At 63.1% G+C, this 15,580-nt stretch overlaps 1 protein-coding gene across 2 annotated transcripts in view; it reads right to left on the reverse strand.

The window, feature by feature from the left end:
* The window catches only part of LOC134341913 (complement C1s subcomponent-like), a 104,066-nt gene extending 101,112 nt beyond the window's left edge, over positions 1-2,954 (reverse strand). Inside the window, exon 1 of one of the 2 annotated variants that reach the window (XM_063039843.1) lies at positions 2,818-2,954. In XM_063039843.1, coding sequence (XP_062895913.1) covers positions 2,818-2,822 — 5 coding nt within the window. In that variant the 5' untranslated portion in view covers positions 2,823-2,954. Of the gene's footprint in view, positions 476-2,817 lie in introns of those variants that run through there. The other variant, XM_063039844.1, reaches the window with a different exon arrangement.
* Between the last annotated feature and the right edge of the window lie 12,626 nt (positions 2,955-15,580).

Here is a 15,580-nt window from a genome sequence, read left to right on the forward strand (position 1 = left end):
AAAGAGGTCATTCTGCAGTTGTACAGGGCCCTGGTGAGACCACACCTGGAGTACTGTGTGCAGTTTTGGTCTCCAAATTTGAGGAAGGACATTCTAGCTATTGAGGGAGTGCAGCGTAGGTTCACAAGGTTAATTCCCGGGATGGCGGGGCTGTCATATATTGAAAGATTGGAGCGACTGGGCTTGTATACACTGGAATTTAGAAGGATGAGAGGGGATCTGATTGAAACATATAAGATTATTAAGGAACTGGACACGCTGGAGGCAGGAAACATGTTCTCGCTGATGGGTGAGTCCAGAACCAGAGGCACACAGTTTAAGAATAAGGGGTCGGCCATTTAGAACGGAGTTGAGGAAAAACTTTTTCACCCAGAGAGTGGTGGATATGTGGAATGCTCTGCCCCAGGAGGCTGTGGAGGCCAATTCTCTGGATGCTTTCAAGAAAGAGTTAGATAGAGCTCTTAAAGATAGCGGAGTGAAGGTTATGGGGATAAGGCAGGAACTGGATACTGATAGTGAATGATCAACCATGATCACAGGGAATGGCGGTGCTGGCTCGAGGGGCCGAATGGCCTACTCCTGCACCTATTGTCTGTTGTCTTTCAACCCTCCTAATGAACTATAGCCGCTGTCTTGCCTACTTTATAACTACAGATAGAGGGGGGAAGAGAGGGTGAGTTGGGAGCGCAGAGGGAGGGGAGAGGGGAGTCGGAGTATGGGGCGGGAGGAAGAGGGGAGAGGGGGACGGGGAGGAGAAAGGGGAGACGGAGGAGGGAGCGTGGAGAAGGGAGTGGGAGAGAACGAAGGGTGAGTGGGGGGGGAGAGGGGAGAGGGAGAGGAGGAGAGATGGAGGGAACGTGAGTGAAGGTGGGAGGAGGGCGGTGAGAGAGAGGAAGTGATAGTGAGGATCGGACCACCCCCCCCCGCTCCATCCCACCCCCTCCCTTTCTCCGATCCCTCAAAACGCCTCCTCCACCACCACCGTCCTCCCGCCACATCCAACCCCCTTTCTCCCCCCTCCGTCTCTTCATTCCCCGTTCCCGCCCCCCTCCGCCCGCTCGGCCCCTCCTCCACCTCTCCCGTTTCACTGGAATCATTTACAGCACAAGGACGATGGGCCGAGAGGCCTATCTCTGCGCAGTACAGTTCTGTGCTCTGTGTGCATACGTCACGCTGACTTTAAAGGGAGCGGGAGACGGGGTCCCGGTGGGTCTGAAGGGAGCGGGAGACGGGGTCCCGGTGGGTTTGACCGGAGCGGGAGACGGGGTCCCGGTGGGTTTGACGGGAGAGGGAGACGGGGTCCCGGTAGGTCTGAAGGGAGCGGGAGACGGGGTCCCGGTGGGTTTGACCGGAGCGGGAGACGGGGTCCCGGTGGGTCTGACGGGAGCGGGAGACGGGTTCCCGGTGGATCTGACGGGAGCGGGAGACGGGGTCCCGGTGGGTTTGACAGGAGAGGGAGACGGGGTCCCGGTGGGTTTGACAGGAGAGGGAGACGGGGTCCCGGTGGGTCTGACGGGAGAGGGAGACGGGGTCCCGGTGGGTTTGACCGGAGCGGGAGACGGGGTCCCGGTGGGTTTGACCGGAGCGGGAGACGGGGTCCCGGTGGGTCTGAAGGGAGCGGGAGATGGGGTCCCGGTGGGTCTGACGGGAGTGGGAGACGGGGTCCCGGTGGGTCTGACGGGAGCGGGAGACCGGGTCCCGGTGGGTCTGAGGGGAGCGGGAGAGGGGGTCCCGGTGGGTCTGACGGGAGCGGGAGACGGGGTCCCGCTGGGTCTGATGGGAGCGGGAGACGGGGTCCCTGTGGGTCTGAAGGGAGCGGGAGACGGGGTCCCGGTGGGTTTGACCGGAGCGGGAGACGGGGTCCCGGTGGGTCTGAAGGGAGCGGGAGACGGGGTCCCAGTGGGTCTGACGGGAGCGGGAGACGGGGTCCCGGTGGGTTTGACCGGAGCGGGAGACGGGGTCCCAGTGGATCTGACGGGAGCGGGAGACGGGCTCCCGGTGGGTCTGACGGGAGCGGGAGACGGGGTCCCGGTGGGTCTGACGGGAGCGGGAGACGGGGTCCCTGTGGGTCTGAAGGGAGCGGGAGACGGGGTCCCGGTGGGTTCGACCGGAGCGGGAGACGGGGTCCCGGTGGGTCTGACGGGAGCGGGAGACGGGGTCCCGGTGGGTCTGACGGGAGCGGGAGACGGGGTCCCGGTCGGTCTGAAGGGAGCGGGAGACGGGGTCCCGGTGGGTTTGACGGGAGCGGGAGACGGGGTCCCCGTGGGTCTGAAGGGAGCGGGAGACGGGGTCCCGGTGGGTTTGACCGGAGCGGGAGACGGGGTCCCGGTCAGTACGATGTTGTTGCGAACAGTTCAACTCAGGCGAGCAGAAAACTCCCGGGCAGTGATGTTGACATAATTGCTACAGGCCAATCGATCCGTAATCAGTTCAGGAACTGCGCAACACACCCTCCCCTGTCCTTCCCCTCCCCCGTCCCCCTATCTCCCCCACCCTCCCTCCCTCCATCTCTCTCTCTCTCTGCCACCCCCCTGTCCTGTTTTTTCACTCCACTTCCCCTCCCCGTCTCTCTCTCTGTCCCATCCACTCTCCCTCACACCGATCTCTGAATCCCACGCTTTCTCCCTCTCTATTATTCCACCTGTGTCCCGCTTCTCGCTAACCCCCCCCTCTACATCCCTCCTCTTTTTTCCCCCAATCTCTGTCTCCACGCTCTTCCTCCTCTTTCCCTGCCTCTCTCCCCATCTCCCCCTCCCCGTCTCTCCCTCTCTCTCTCACTTTCCCCCCATCCCTCCCTCCCTGTTCCCCACCTCTCACCACATCGCCGCCGCCGCCACCAGTCTCTCCAAGCTTCTGCCGCCGTCCTCTCAGCACCTGACCTCCGACCCACTCTGAGAGGAGGAGGAGAGGTGCAGAGGGGAGGGAGGGAGGGGGCCAGAGGGAGGGCTTTTGCGGAAGAAGGAGAGAGAGAGAGGGAGAGAGAGAGAGAGGGAGAGAGAGAGAGAGAGAGAGAGAGAGAGAGTCGCTCCCCCCACCCCCACTCTCCCCCCACCCGCCGCCCCGCCCGTCCCAGGATCTCCGGACGGACAGTTGGTCTGGTTTAAAGATTAACTGTGGTTTCCTGGCCGGGCTGACAGAACTGACGGTAAACAGCTTTGGCAGGTAATTCTGGAGGGGGGAATTGCATTGAGGACGCGTTGGGGTGGCGGGGTGGGGGGGGGGGAGGTGGGGGGAGGGGAAGGGGAGGGATATTGCGGAGAGAGAGAGGATGGAAAGTGCGATTGAGGGAGAGGCGGGAATTGGAGGAGGGAAGAGGGGGAAAGAGCGTATAGGGAGGGGAGAGAGGAAGAGGGAGGGGAGAGAAGGGGAGGGGACAGTGGAGAGAGAGAAGAGGGAGAGGCGGAGAATGGGGGAAGGGGGAGGGGGAGAGATAGGGAAGGGGAGAGAGGGGGGGAGGGGTGAAAGAGCGCCGACAGGGAGACAACAGACAGTAGGTGCAGGAGTAGGCCATTCGGCCCTTCGAGCCAGCACCGCCATTCACTGTGATCATGGGTGATCATTCACAATCAGTATCCAGCTCCTGCCTTATCCCCATAACCTTTGATTCCGCTATCCATCTCTTTTTTGAAAGCAACCAGAGACTTGGCCTCCACTGCCTTCTGGGGCAGAGCATTCCACAGATCCACCACTCTCTAGGTGAAAAAGTTTTTCCTCAACTCTGTTCTAAATGGCCCACCCCTAATTCTCAAACTGTGGCCTCTGGTTCTGGACTCACCCATCAGCGGGAACATGCTTCCTGCCTCCAGCGTGTCCAATCCCTTAATAATCTTATGTGTTTCAATCAGATCCCCTCTCATTCTTCTAAATTCCAGAGTATACAAGAGAGGGGGGGGGGGATAGAGGTGGAGAGCTGGGCGAGGAGAGAGGGGGAGAGGGGTGAGAGAGCGCTGATGGGGAGGGGGGGGGATAGAGGTGGAGAGATGGGAGAGGAGAGGGGGGAGGGGGTGAGAGAGCGCTGATAGGGAGGGGGGGATAGAGGTGGAGAGATGGGAGAGGAGAGAGGGGGAGAGGGGTGAGAGAGCGCTGATAGGGAGGGGGGGATAGAGGTGGAGAGATGGGAGAGGAGAGAGGGGGAGAGGGGTGAGAGAGCGCTGATGGGGAGGGGGGGATAGAGGTGGAGAGATGGGAGAGGAGAGAGGGGGAGAGGGGTGAGAGAGCGCTGATGGGGGGGGGGATAGAGGTGGAGAGATGGGAGAGGAGAGAGGGGGAAAGGGGTGAGAGAGCGCTGATAGGGAGGGGGGATAGAGGTGGAGAGATGGGAGAGGAGAGAGGGGGAGAGGGGTGAGAGAGCGCTGATGGGGAGGGGGGGATAGAGGTGGAGAGATGGGAGAGGAGAGAGGGGGAGAGGGGTGAGAGAGCGCTGATAGGGAGGGGGGATAGAGGTGGAGAGATGGGAGAGGAGAGAGGGGGAGAGGGGTGAGAGAGCGCTGATAGGGAGGGGGGGATAGAGGTGGAGAGATGGGAGAGGAGAGAGGGGGAGAGGGGTGAGAGAGCGCTGATGGGGAGGGGGGGGGATAGAGGTGGAGAGATGGGAGAGGAGAGGGGGGAGGGGGTGAGAGAGCGCTGATAGGGAGGGGGGGATAGAGGTGGAGAGATGGGAGAGGAGAGGGGGTAGAGGGGTGAGAGAGCGCTGATAGGGAGGGGGGATAGAGGTGGAGAGATGGGAGAGGAGAGAGGGGGAGAGGGGTGAGAGAGCGCTGATGGGGGGGATAGAGGTGGAGAGATGGGAGAGGAGCGAGGGGGAGAGGGGTGAGAGAGCGCTGATAGGGAGGGGGGATAGAGGTGGAGAGATGGGAGAGGAGAGAGGGGGAGGGGGTGAGAGAGCGCTGATAGGGAGGGGGGGATAGAGGTGGAGAGATGGGAGAGGAGAGGGGGGAGAGGGGTGAGAGAGCGCTGATAGGGAGGGGGGATAGAGGTGGAGAGATGGGAGAGGAGAGGGGGGAGAGGGGTGAGAGAGCGCTGATAGGGAGGGGGGATAGAGGTGGAGAGATGGGAGAGGAGAGAGGGGGAGAGGGGTGAGAGAGCGCTGATAGGGAGGGGGGGATAGAGGTGGAGATATGGGAGAGGAGAGAGGGGGAGAGGGGTGAGAGAGCGCTGATAGGGAGGGGGGGTAGAGGTGGAGAGATGGGAGAGGAGAGAGGGGGAGAGGGGTGAGAGAGCGCTGATAGGGAGGGGGGGATAGAGGTGGAGAGATGGGAGAGGAGAGAGGGGGAGAGGGGTGAGAGAGCGCTGATGGGGGGGGATAGAGGTGGAGAGATGGGAGAGGAGAGAGGGGGAGAGGGGTGAGAGAGCGCTGATAGGGAGGGGGGGGGGGTAGAGGTGGAGAGATGGGAGAGGAGAGAGGGGGAGAGGGGTGAGAGAGCGCTGATAGGGAGGGGGGGTAGAGGTGGAGATATGGGAGAGGAGAGAGGGGGAGAGGGGTGAGAGAGCGCTGATAGGGAGGGGGGATAGAGGTGGAGAGATGGGAGAGGAGAGAGGGGGAGAGGGGTGAGAGAGCGCTGATAGGGAGGGGGGGTAGAGGTGGAGAGATGGGAGAGGAGAGAGGGGGAGAGGGGTGAGAGAGCGCTGATAGGGAGGGGGGGTAGAGGTGGAGAGATGGGAGAGGAGAGAGGGGGAGAGGGGTGAGAGAGCGCTGATAGGGAGGGGGGATAGAGGTGGAGAGATGGGAGAGGAGAGAGGGGGAGAGGGGTGAGAGAGCGCTGATAGGGAGGGGGGGATAGAGGTGGAGAGATGGGAGAAGAGAGAGGGGGAGAGGGGTGAGAGAGCGCTGATAGGGAGGGGGGGATAGAGGTGGAGAGATGGGCGAGGAGAGAGGGGGAGAGGGGTGAGGGAGCGCTGATAGGGAGGGGGGGTAGAGGTGGAGAGATGGGAGAGGAGAGAGGGGGAGAGGGGTGAGGGAGCGCTGATGGGGAGGGGGGGTAGAGGTGGAGAGATGGGAGAGGAGAGAGGGGGAGAGGGGTGAGAGAGCGCTGATAGGGAGGGGGGATAGAGGTGGAGAGATGGGAGAGGAGAGAGGGGGAGAGGGGTGAGGGAGCGCTGATAGGGAGGGGGGGATAGAGGTGGAGAGATGGGAGAGGAGAGAGGGGGAGAGGGGTGAGAGAGCGCTGATAGGGAGGGGGGGTAGAGGTGGAGAGATGGGAGAGGAGAGAGGGGGAGAGGGGTGAGAGAGCGCTGATGGGGGGGGATAGAGGTGGAGAGATGGGAGAGGAGAGAGGGGGAGAGGGGTGAGAGAGCGCTGATAGGGAGGGGGGGGTAGAGGTGGAGAGATGGGAGAAGAGAGAGGGGGAGAGGGGTGAGAGAGCGCTGATAGGGGGGGGTAGAGGTGGAGAGATGGGAGAGGAGAGAGGGGGAGAGGGGTGAGAGAGCGCTGATAGGGAGGGGGGGGATAGAGGTGGAGAGATGGGAGAGCAGAGAGGGGGAGAGGGGTGAGAGAGCGCTGATAGGGAGGGGGGGATAGAGGTGGAGAGATGGGAGAGGAGAGAGGGGGAGAGGGGTGAGAGAGCGCTGATAGGGGGGGGGTAGAGGTGGAGAGATGGGAGAGGAGAGAGGGGGAGAGGGGTGAGAGAGCGCGGATAGGGAGGGGGGGGATAGAGGTGGAGAGATGGGAGAGGAGAGAGGGGGAGAGGGGTGAGAGAGCGCTGATAGGGAGGGGGGGTAGAGGTGGAGAGATGGGAGAAGAGAGAGGGGGAGAGGGGTGAGAGAGCGCTGATAGGGAGGGGGGGATAGAGGTGGAGAGATGGGAGAGGAGAGAGGGGGAGAGGGGTGAGAGAGCGCTGATAGGGAGGGGGGGGATAGAGTGGAGAGATGGGAGAGGAGAGAGGGGGAGAGGGGTGAGAGAGCGCTGATAGGGAGGGGGGGGATAGAGGTGGAGAGATGGGAGAGGAGAGGGGGGAGAGGGGTGAGAGAGCGCTGATAGGGAGGGGGGGTAGAGGTGGAGAGATGGGAGAGGAGAGAGGGGGAGAGGGGTGAGAGAGCGCTGATAGGGAGGGGGGATAGAGGTGGAGAGATGGGAGAGGAGAGAGGGGGAGAAGGGTGAGGGAGCGCTGATAGGGAGGGGGGGGTAGAGGTGGAGAGATGGGAGAGGAGAGAGGGGGAGAGGGGTGAGAGAGCGCTGATAGGGAGGGGGGGATAGAGGTGGAGAGATGGGAGAGGAGAGAGGGGGAGAGGGGTGAGAGAGCGCTGATGGGGGGGGATAGAGGTGGAGAGATGGGAGAGGAGAGAGGGGGAGAGGGGTGAGAGAGCGCTGATAGGGAGGGGGGGATAGAGGTGGAGAGATGGGAGAGGAGAGAGGGGGAGAGGGGTGAGAGAGCGCTGATAGGGAGGGGGGGGTAGAGGTGGAGAGATGGGAGAGGAGAGAGGGGGAGAGGGGTGAGAGAGCGCTGATAGGGAGGGGGGGATAGAGGTGGAGAGATGGGAGAGGAGAGAGGGGGAGAGGGGTGAGAGAGCGCTGATAGGGAGGGGGGGGTAGAGGTGGAGAGATGGGAGAGGAGAGAGGGGGAGAGGGGTGAGAGAGCGCTGATAGGGAGGGGGGGGATAGAGGTGGAGAGATGGGAGAGGAGAGAGGGGGAGAGGGGTGAGAGAGCGCTGATGGGGGGGGGGGGATAGAGGTGGAGAGATGGGAGAGGAGAGAGGGGGAGAGGGGTGAGAGAGCGCTGATAGGGAGGGGGGGGTAGAGGTGGAGAGATGGGAGAGGAGAGAGGGGGAGAGGGGTGAGAGAGCGCTGATAGGGAGGGGGGGATAGAGGTGGAGAGATGGGAGAGGAGAGAGGGGGAGAGGGGTGAGAGAGCGCTGATAGGGAGGGGGGGGTAGAGGTGGAGAGATGGGAGAGGAGAGAGGGGGAGAGGGGTGAGAGAGCGCTGATAGGGAGGGGGGGGATAGAGGTGGAGAGATGGGAGAGGAGAGAGGGGGAGAGGGGTGAGAGAGCGCTGATAGGGAGGGGGGGGATAGAGGTGGAGAGATGGGAGAGGAGAGAGGGGGAGAGGGGTGAGAGAGCGCTGATAGGGAGGGGGGGGATAGAGGTGGAGAGATGGGAGAGGAGAGAGGGGGAGAGGGGTGAGAGAGCGCTGATAGGGAGGGGGGATAGAGGTGGAGAGATGGGAGAGGAGAGAGGGGGAGAGGGGTGAGAGAGCGCTGATGGGGGGGGATAGAGGTGGAGAGATGGGAGAGGAGAGAGGGGGAGAGGGGTGAGAGAGCGCTGATAGGGAGGGGGGGGATAGAGGTGGAGAGATGGGAGAGGAGAGAGGGGGAGAGGGGTGAGAGAGCGCTGATAGGGAGGGGGGATAGAGGTGGAGAGATGGGAGAGGAGAGAGGGGGAGAGGGGTGAGAGAGCGCTGATGGGGGGGATAGAGGTGGAGAGATGGGAGAGGAGAGAGGGGGAGAGGGGTGAGAGAGCGCTGATAGGGAGGGGGGGGATAGAGGTGGAGAGATGGGAGAGGAGAGAGGGGGAGAGGGGTGAGAGAGCGCTGATAGGGAGGGGGGATAGAGGTGGAGATATGGGAGAGGAGAGAGGGGGAGAGGGGTGAGAGAGCGCTGATAGGGAGGGGGGGGATAGAGGTGGAGAGATGGGAGAGGAGAGAGGGGGAGAGGGGTGAGAGAGCGCTGATAGGGAGGGGGGGGATAGAGGTGGAGAGATGGGAGAGGAGAGAGGGGGAGAGGGGTGAGAGAGCGCTGATAGGGAGGGGGGGGATAGAGGTGGAGAGATGGGAGAGGAGAGAGGGGGAGAGGGGTGAGAGAGCGCTGATAGGGAGGGGGGATAGAGGTGGAGAGATGGGAGAGGAGAGAGGGGGAGAGGGGTGAGAGAGCGCTGATAGGGAGGGGGGGATAGAGGTGGAGAGATGGGAGAGGAGAGAGGGGGAGAGGGGTGAGAGAGCGCTGATGGGGGGGGATAGAGGTGGAGAGATGGGAGAGGAGAGAGGGGGAGAGGGGTGAGAGAGCGCTGATAGGGAGGGGGGGATAGAGGTGGAGAGATGGGAGAGGAGAGAGGGGGAGAGGGGTGAGAGAGCGCTGATAGGGAGGGGGGGGTAGAGGTGGAGAGATGGGAGAGGAGAGAGGGGGAGAGGGGTGAGAGAGCGCTGATAGGGAGGGGGGGATAGAGGTGGAGAGATGGGAGAGGAGAGAGGGGGAGAGGGGTGAGAGAGCGCTGATAGGGAGGGGGGGGTAGAGGTGGAGAGATGGGAGAGGAGAGAGGGGGAGAGGGGTGAGAGAGCGCTGATAGGGAGGGGGGGGTAGAGGTGGAGAGATGGGAGAGGAGAGAGGGGGAGAGGGGTGAGAGAGCGCTGATAGGGAGGGGGGGATAGAGGTGGAGAGATGGGAGAGGAGAGAGGGGGAGAGGGGTGAGAGAGCGCTGATAGGGAGGGGGGGGTAGAGGTGGAGAGATGGGAGAGGAGAGAGGGGGAGAGGGGTGAGAGAGCGCTGATAGGGAGGGGGGGGATAGAGGTGGAGAGATGGGAGAGGAGAGAGGGGGAGAGGGGTGAGAGAGCGCTGATAGGGAGGGGGGGGATAGAGGTGGAGAGATGGGAGAGGAGAGAGGGGGAGAGGGGTGAGAGAGCGCTGATAGGGAGGGGGGGGATAGAGGTGGAGAGATGGGAGAGGAGAGAGGGGGAGAGGGGTGAGAGAGCGCTGATAGGGAGGGGGGATAGAGGTGGAGAGATGGGAGAGGAGAGAGGGGGAGAGGGGTGAGAGAGCGCTGATGGGGGGGGATAGAGGTGGAGAGATGGGAGAGGAGAGAGGGGGAGAGGGGTGAGAGAGCGCTGATAGGGAGGGGGGGGATAGAGGTGGAGAGATGGGAGAGGAGAGAGGGGGAGAGGGGTGAGAGAGCGCTGATAGGGAGGGGGGATAGAGGTGGAGAGATGGGAGAGGAGAGAGGGGGAGAGGGGTGAGAGAGCGCTGATGGGGGGGGATAGAGGTGGAGAGATGGGAGAGGAGAGAGGGGGAGAGGGGTGAGAGAGCGCTGATAGGGAGGGGGGGGATAGAGGTGGAGAGATGGGAGAGGAGAGAGGGGGAGAGGGGTGAGAGAGCGCTGATAGGGAGGGGGGATAGAGGTGGAGATATGGGAGAGGAGAGAGGGGGAGAGGGGTGAGAGAGCGCTGATAGGGAGGGGGGGGATAGAGGTGGAGAGATGGGAGAGGAGAGAGGGGGAGAGGGGTGAGAGAGCGCTGATAGGGAGGGGGGGGATAGAGGTGGAGAGATGGGAGAGGAGAGAGGGGGAGAGGGGTGAGAGAGCGCTGATAGGGAGGGGGGGGATAGAGGTGGAGAGATGGGAGAGGAGAGAGGGGGAGAGGGGTGAGAGAGCGCTGATAGGGAGGGGGGATAGAGGTGGAGAGATGGGAGAGGAGAGAGGGGGAGAGGGGTGAGAGAGCGCTGATAGGGAGGGGGGGATAGAGGTGGAGAGATGGGAGAGGAGAGAGGGGGAGAGGGGTGAGAGAGCGCTGATAGGGAGGGGGGGGGATAGAGGTGGAGAGATGGGAGAGGAGAGAGGGGGAGAGGGGTGAGAGAGCGCTGATAGGGAGGGGGGGATAGAGGTGGAGAGATGGGAGAGGAGAGAGGGGGAGAGGGGTGAGAGAGCGCTGATAGGGAGGGGGGGATAGAGGTGGAGAGATGGGAGAGGAGAGAGGGGGAGAGGGGTGAGAGAGCGCTGATGGGGGGGGGATAGAGGTGGAGAGATGGGAGAGGAGAGAGGGGGAGAGGGGTGAGAGAGCGCTGATAGGGGGGGGGATAGAGGTGGAGAGATGGGAGAGGAGAGAGGGGGAGAGGGGTGAGGGAGCGCTGATAGGGAGGGGGGGGATAGAGGTGGAGAGATGGGAGAGGAGAGGGGGGAGGGGGTGAGAGAGCGCTGATAGGGAGGGGGGGATAGAGGTGGAGAGATGGGAGAGGAGAGAGGGGGAGAGGGGTGAGAGAGCGCTGATGGGGGGATAGAGGTGGAGAGATGGGAGAGGAGAGAGGGGGAGAGGGGTGAGAGAGCGCTGATAGGGAGGGGGGGGATAGAGGTGGAGAGATGGGAGAGGAGAGAGGGGGAGAGGGGTGAGAGAGCGCTGATAGGGAGGGGGGGTATAGAGGTGGAGAGATGGGAGAAGAGAGAGGGGGAGAGGGGTGAGAGAGCGCTGATAGGGAGGGGGGATAGAGGTGGAGAGATGGGAGAGGAGAGAGGGGGAGAGGGGTGAGAGAGCGCTGATAGGGAGGGGGGGGATAGAGGTGGAGAGATGGGAGAGGAGAGAGGGGGAGAGGGGTGAGAGAGCGCTGATGGGGGGGGATAGAGGTGGAGAGATGGGCGAGGAGAGAGGGGGAGAGGGGTGAGAGAGCGCTGATAGGGAGGGGGGGGATAGAGGTGGAGAGATGGGAGAAGAGAGAGGGGGAGAGGGGTGAGAGAGCGCTGATAGGGAGGGGGGATAGAGGTGGAGAGATGGGAGAGGAGAGAGGGGGAGAGGGGTGAGAGAGCGCTGATAGGGAGGGGGGATAGAGGTGGAGAGATGGGCGAGGAGAGAGGGGGAGAGGGGTGAGAGAGCGCTGATAGGGAGGGGGGGGATAGAGGTGGAGAGATGGGAGAAGAGAGAGGGGGAGAGGGGTGAGAGAGCGCTGATAGGGAGGGGGGATAGAGGTGGAGAGATGGGAGAGGAGAGAGGGGGAGAGGGGTGAGAGAGCGCTGATAGGGAGGGGGGATAGAGGTGGAGAGATGGGAGAAGAGAGAGGGGGAGAGGGGTGAGAGAGCGCTGATAGGGAGGGGGGGGTAGAGGTGGAGAGATGGGAGAGGAGAGAGGGGGAGAGGGGTGAGAGAGCGCTGATAGGGAGGGGGGGATAGAGGTGGAGAGATGGGAGAGGAGAGAGGGGGAGAGGGGTGAGAGAGCGCTGATGGGGGGGGATAGAGGTGGAGAGATGGGAGAGGAGAGAGGGGGAGAGGGGTGAGAGAGCGCTGATAGGGAGGGGGGGGATAGAGGTGGAGAGATGGGAGAGGAGAGAGGGGGAGAAGGGTGAGAGAGCGCTGATAGGGAGGGGGGGGTAGAGGTGGAGAGATGGGAGAGGAGAGAGGGGGAGAGGGGTGAGAGAGCGCTGATAGGGAGGGGGGGGTAGAGGTGGAGAGATGGGAGAGGAGAGAGGGGGAGAGGGGTGAGAGAGCGCTGATAGGGAGGGGGGGATAGAGGTGGAGAGATGGGCGAGGAGAGAGGGGGAGAGGGGTGAGAGAGCGCTGATAGGGAGGGGGGGTAGAGGTGGAGAGATGGGAGAGGAGAGAGGGGGAGAGGGGTGAGAGAGCGCTGATAGGGAGGGGGATAGAGGTGGAGAGATGGGAGAGGAGAGAGGGGGAGAGGGGTGAGGGAGCGCTGATAGGGAGGGGGGGTAGAGGTGGAGAGATGGGAGAGGAGAGAGGGGGAGAGGGGTGAGAGAGCGCTGATGGGGGTGGGATAGAGGTGGAGAGATGGGAGAGGAGAGAGGGGGAGAGGGGTGAGAGAGCGCTGATAGGGAGGGGGGGATAGAGGTGGAGAGATGGGAGAGGAGAGAGGGGGAGAGGGGTGAGAGAGCGCTGATAGGGAGGGGGGGATAGAGGTGGAGAGATGGGAGAGGAGAGAGGGGGAGAGGGGTGAGAGAGCGCTGATGGGGGGGGATAGAGGTGGAGAGATGGGAGAGGAGAGAGGGGGAGAGGGGTGAGAGAGCGCTGATAGGGAGGGGGGGGATAGAGGTGGAGAGATGGGAGAGGAGAGAGGGGGAGAGGGGTGAGAGAGCGCTGATAGGGAGGGGGGGTAGAGGTGGAGAGATGGGAGAGGAGAGAGGGGGAGAGGGGTGAGAGAGCGCTGATAGGGAGGGGGGGATAGAGGTGGAGAGATGGGAGAGGAGAGAGGGGGAGAGGGGTGAGAGAGCGCTGATGGGGGGGGATAGAGGTGGAGAGATGGGAGAGGAGAGAGGGGGAGAGGGGTGAGAGAGCGCTGATAGGGAGGGGGGATAGAGGTGGAGAGATGGGAGAGGAGAGGGGGGAGAGGGGTGAGGGAGCGCTGATAGGGAGGGGGGGGGTAGAGGTGGAGAGATGGGAGAGGAGAGAGGGGGAGAGGGGTGAGAGAGCGCTGATGGGGGGGGATAGAGGTGGAGAGATGGGAGAGGAGAGAGGGGGAGAGGGGTGAGAGAGCGCTGATAGGGAGGGGGGGGATAGAGGTGGAGAGATGGGCGAGGAGAGAGGGGGAGAGGGGTGAGAGAGCGCTGATAGGGAGGGGGGGTAGAGGTGGAGAGATGGGAGAGGAGAGAGGGGGAGAGGGGTGAGAGAGCGCTGATGGGGGGGGATAGAGGTGGAGAGATGGGAGAGGAGAGAGGGGGAGAGGGGTGAGAGAGCGCTGATAGGGGGGGGGATAGAGGTGGAGAGATGGGAGAGGAGAGAGGGGGAGAGGGGTGAGAGAGCGCTGATAGGGAGGGGGGGTAGAGGTGGAGAGATGGGAGAAGAGAGAGGGGGAGAGGGGTGAGAGAGCGCTGATAGGGAGGGGGGGATAGAGGTGGAGAGATGGGAGAGGAGAGAGGGGGAGAGGGGTGAGAGAGCGCTGATAGGGAGGGGGGGATAGAGGTGGAGAGATGGGAGAGGAGAGAGGGGGAGAGGGGTGAGAGAGCGCTGATAGGGAGGGGGGGTAGAGGTGGAGAGATGGGAGAGGAGAGAGGGGGAGAGGGGTGAGAGAGCGCTGATAGGGAGGGGGGATAGAGGTGGAGAGATGGGAGAGGAGAGGGGGGAGAGGGGTGAGAGAGCGCTGATAGGGAGGGGGGGATAGAGGTGGAGAGATGGGAGAGGAGAGAGGGGGAGAGGGGTGAGAGAGCGCTGATAGGGAGGGGGGGATAGAGGTGGAGAGATGGGAGAGGAGAGAGGGGGAGAGGGGTGAGAGAGCGCTGATAGGGAGGGGGGGATAGAGGTGGAGAGATGGGAGAGGAGAGAGGGGGAGAGGGGTGAGAGAGCGCTGATGGGGGGGGATAGAGGTGGAAAGATGGGAGAGGAGAGAGGGGGAGAGGGGTGAGAGAGCGCTGATAGGGAGGGGGGGGATAGAGGTGGAGAGATGGGAGAGGAGAGAGGGGGAGAGGGGTGAGAGAGCGCTGATAGGGAGGGGGGGTAGAGGTGGAGAGATGGGAGAGGAGAGAGGGGGAGAGGGGTGAGAGAGCGCTGATAGGGAGGGGGGATAGAGGTGGAGAGATGGGAGAGGAGAGAGGGGGAGAGGGGTGAGGGAGCGCTGATAGGGAGGGGGGGGTAGAGGTGGAGAGATGGGAGAGGAGAGAGGGGGAGAGGGGTGAGAGAGCGCTGATGGGGGGGATAGAGGTGGAGAGATGGGAGAGGAGAGAGGGGGAGAGGGGTGAGAGAGCGCTGATAGGGAGGGGGGGATAGAGGTGGAGAGATGGGAGAGGAGAGAGGGGGAGAGGGGTGAGGGAGCGCTGATAGGGAGGGGGGGTAGAGGTGGAGAGATGGGAGAGGAGAGAGGGGGAGAGGGGTGAGGGAGCGCTGATAGGGAGGGGGGATAGAGGTGGAGAGATGGGAGAGGAGAGAGGGGGAGAGGGGTGAGAGAGCGCTGATAGGGAGGGGGGGGATAGAGGTGGAGAGATGGGAGAGGAGAGAGGGGGAGAGGGGTGAGAGAGCGCTGATGGGGGGGGGATAGAGGTGGAGAGATGGGAGAGGAGAGAGGGGGAGAGGGGTGAGGGAGCGCTGATAGGGAGGGGGGGGGTAGAGGTGGAGAGATGGGAGAGGAGAGAGGGGGAGAGGGGTGAGAGAGCGCTGATAGGGGGGGGGATAGAGGTGGAGAGATGGGAGAGGAGAGAGGGGGAGAGGGGTGAGAGAGCGCTGATGGGGGGGGGGATAGAGGTGGAGAGATGGGAGAGAAGAGAGGGGGAGAGGGGTGAGAGAGCGCTGATAGGGAGGGGGGGGTAGAGGTGGAGAGATGGGAGAGGAGAGAGGGGGAGAGGGGTGAGAGAGCGCTGATAGGGAGGGGGGATAGAGGTGGAGAGATGGGAGAAGAGAGAGGGGGAGAGGGGTGAGAGAGCGCTGATAGGGAGGGGGGGATAGAGGTGGAGAGATGGGAGAGGAGAGAGGGGGAGAGGGGTGAGAGAGCGCTGATAGGGAGGGGGGGGGTAGAGGTGGAGAGATGGGAGAGGAGAGAGGGGGAGAGGGGTGAGAGAGCGCTGATGGGGGGATCAGGTGGAGAGATGGGAGAGGAGAGAGGGGGAGAGGGGTGAGAGAGCGCTGATAGGGAGGGGGGGGTAGAGGTGGAGAGATGGGAGAGGAGAGAGGGGGAGAGGGGTGAGAGAGCGCTGATAGGGAGGGGGGATAGAGGTGGAGAGATGGGCGAGGAGAGAGGGGGAGAGGGGTGAGAGAGCGCTGATAGGGGGGGGGGGTAGAGGTGGAGAGATGGGAGAGGAGAGAGGGGGAGAGGGGTGAGAGAGCGCTGATAGGGAGGGGGGGTAGAGGTGGAGAGATGGGAGAGGAGAGAGGGGGAGAGGGGTGAGAGAGCGCTGATAGGGAGGGGGGATAGAGGTGGAGAGATGGGAGAGGAGAGAGGGGGAGAGGGGTGAGAGAGCG

Source organism: Mobula hypostoma, unplaced genomic scaffold (assembly GCF_963921235.1).
Source record: "Mobula hypostoma unplaced genomic scaffold, sMobHyp1.1 scaffold_172, whole genome shotgun sequence".
Taxonomy (NCBI): domain Eukaryota; kingdom Metazoa; phylum Chordata; class Chondrichthyes; order Myliobatiformes; family Myliobatidae; genus Mobula; species Mobula hypostoma.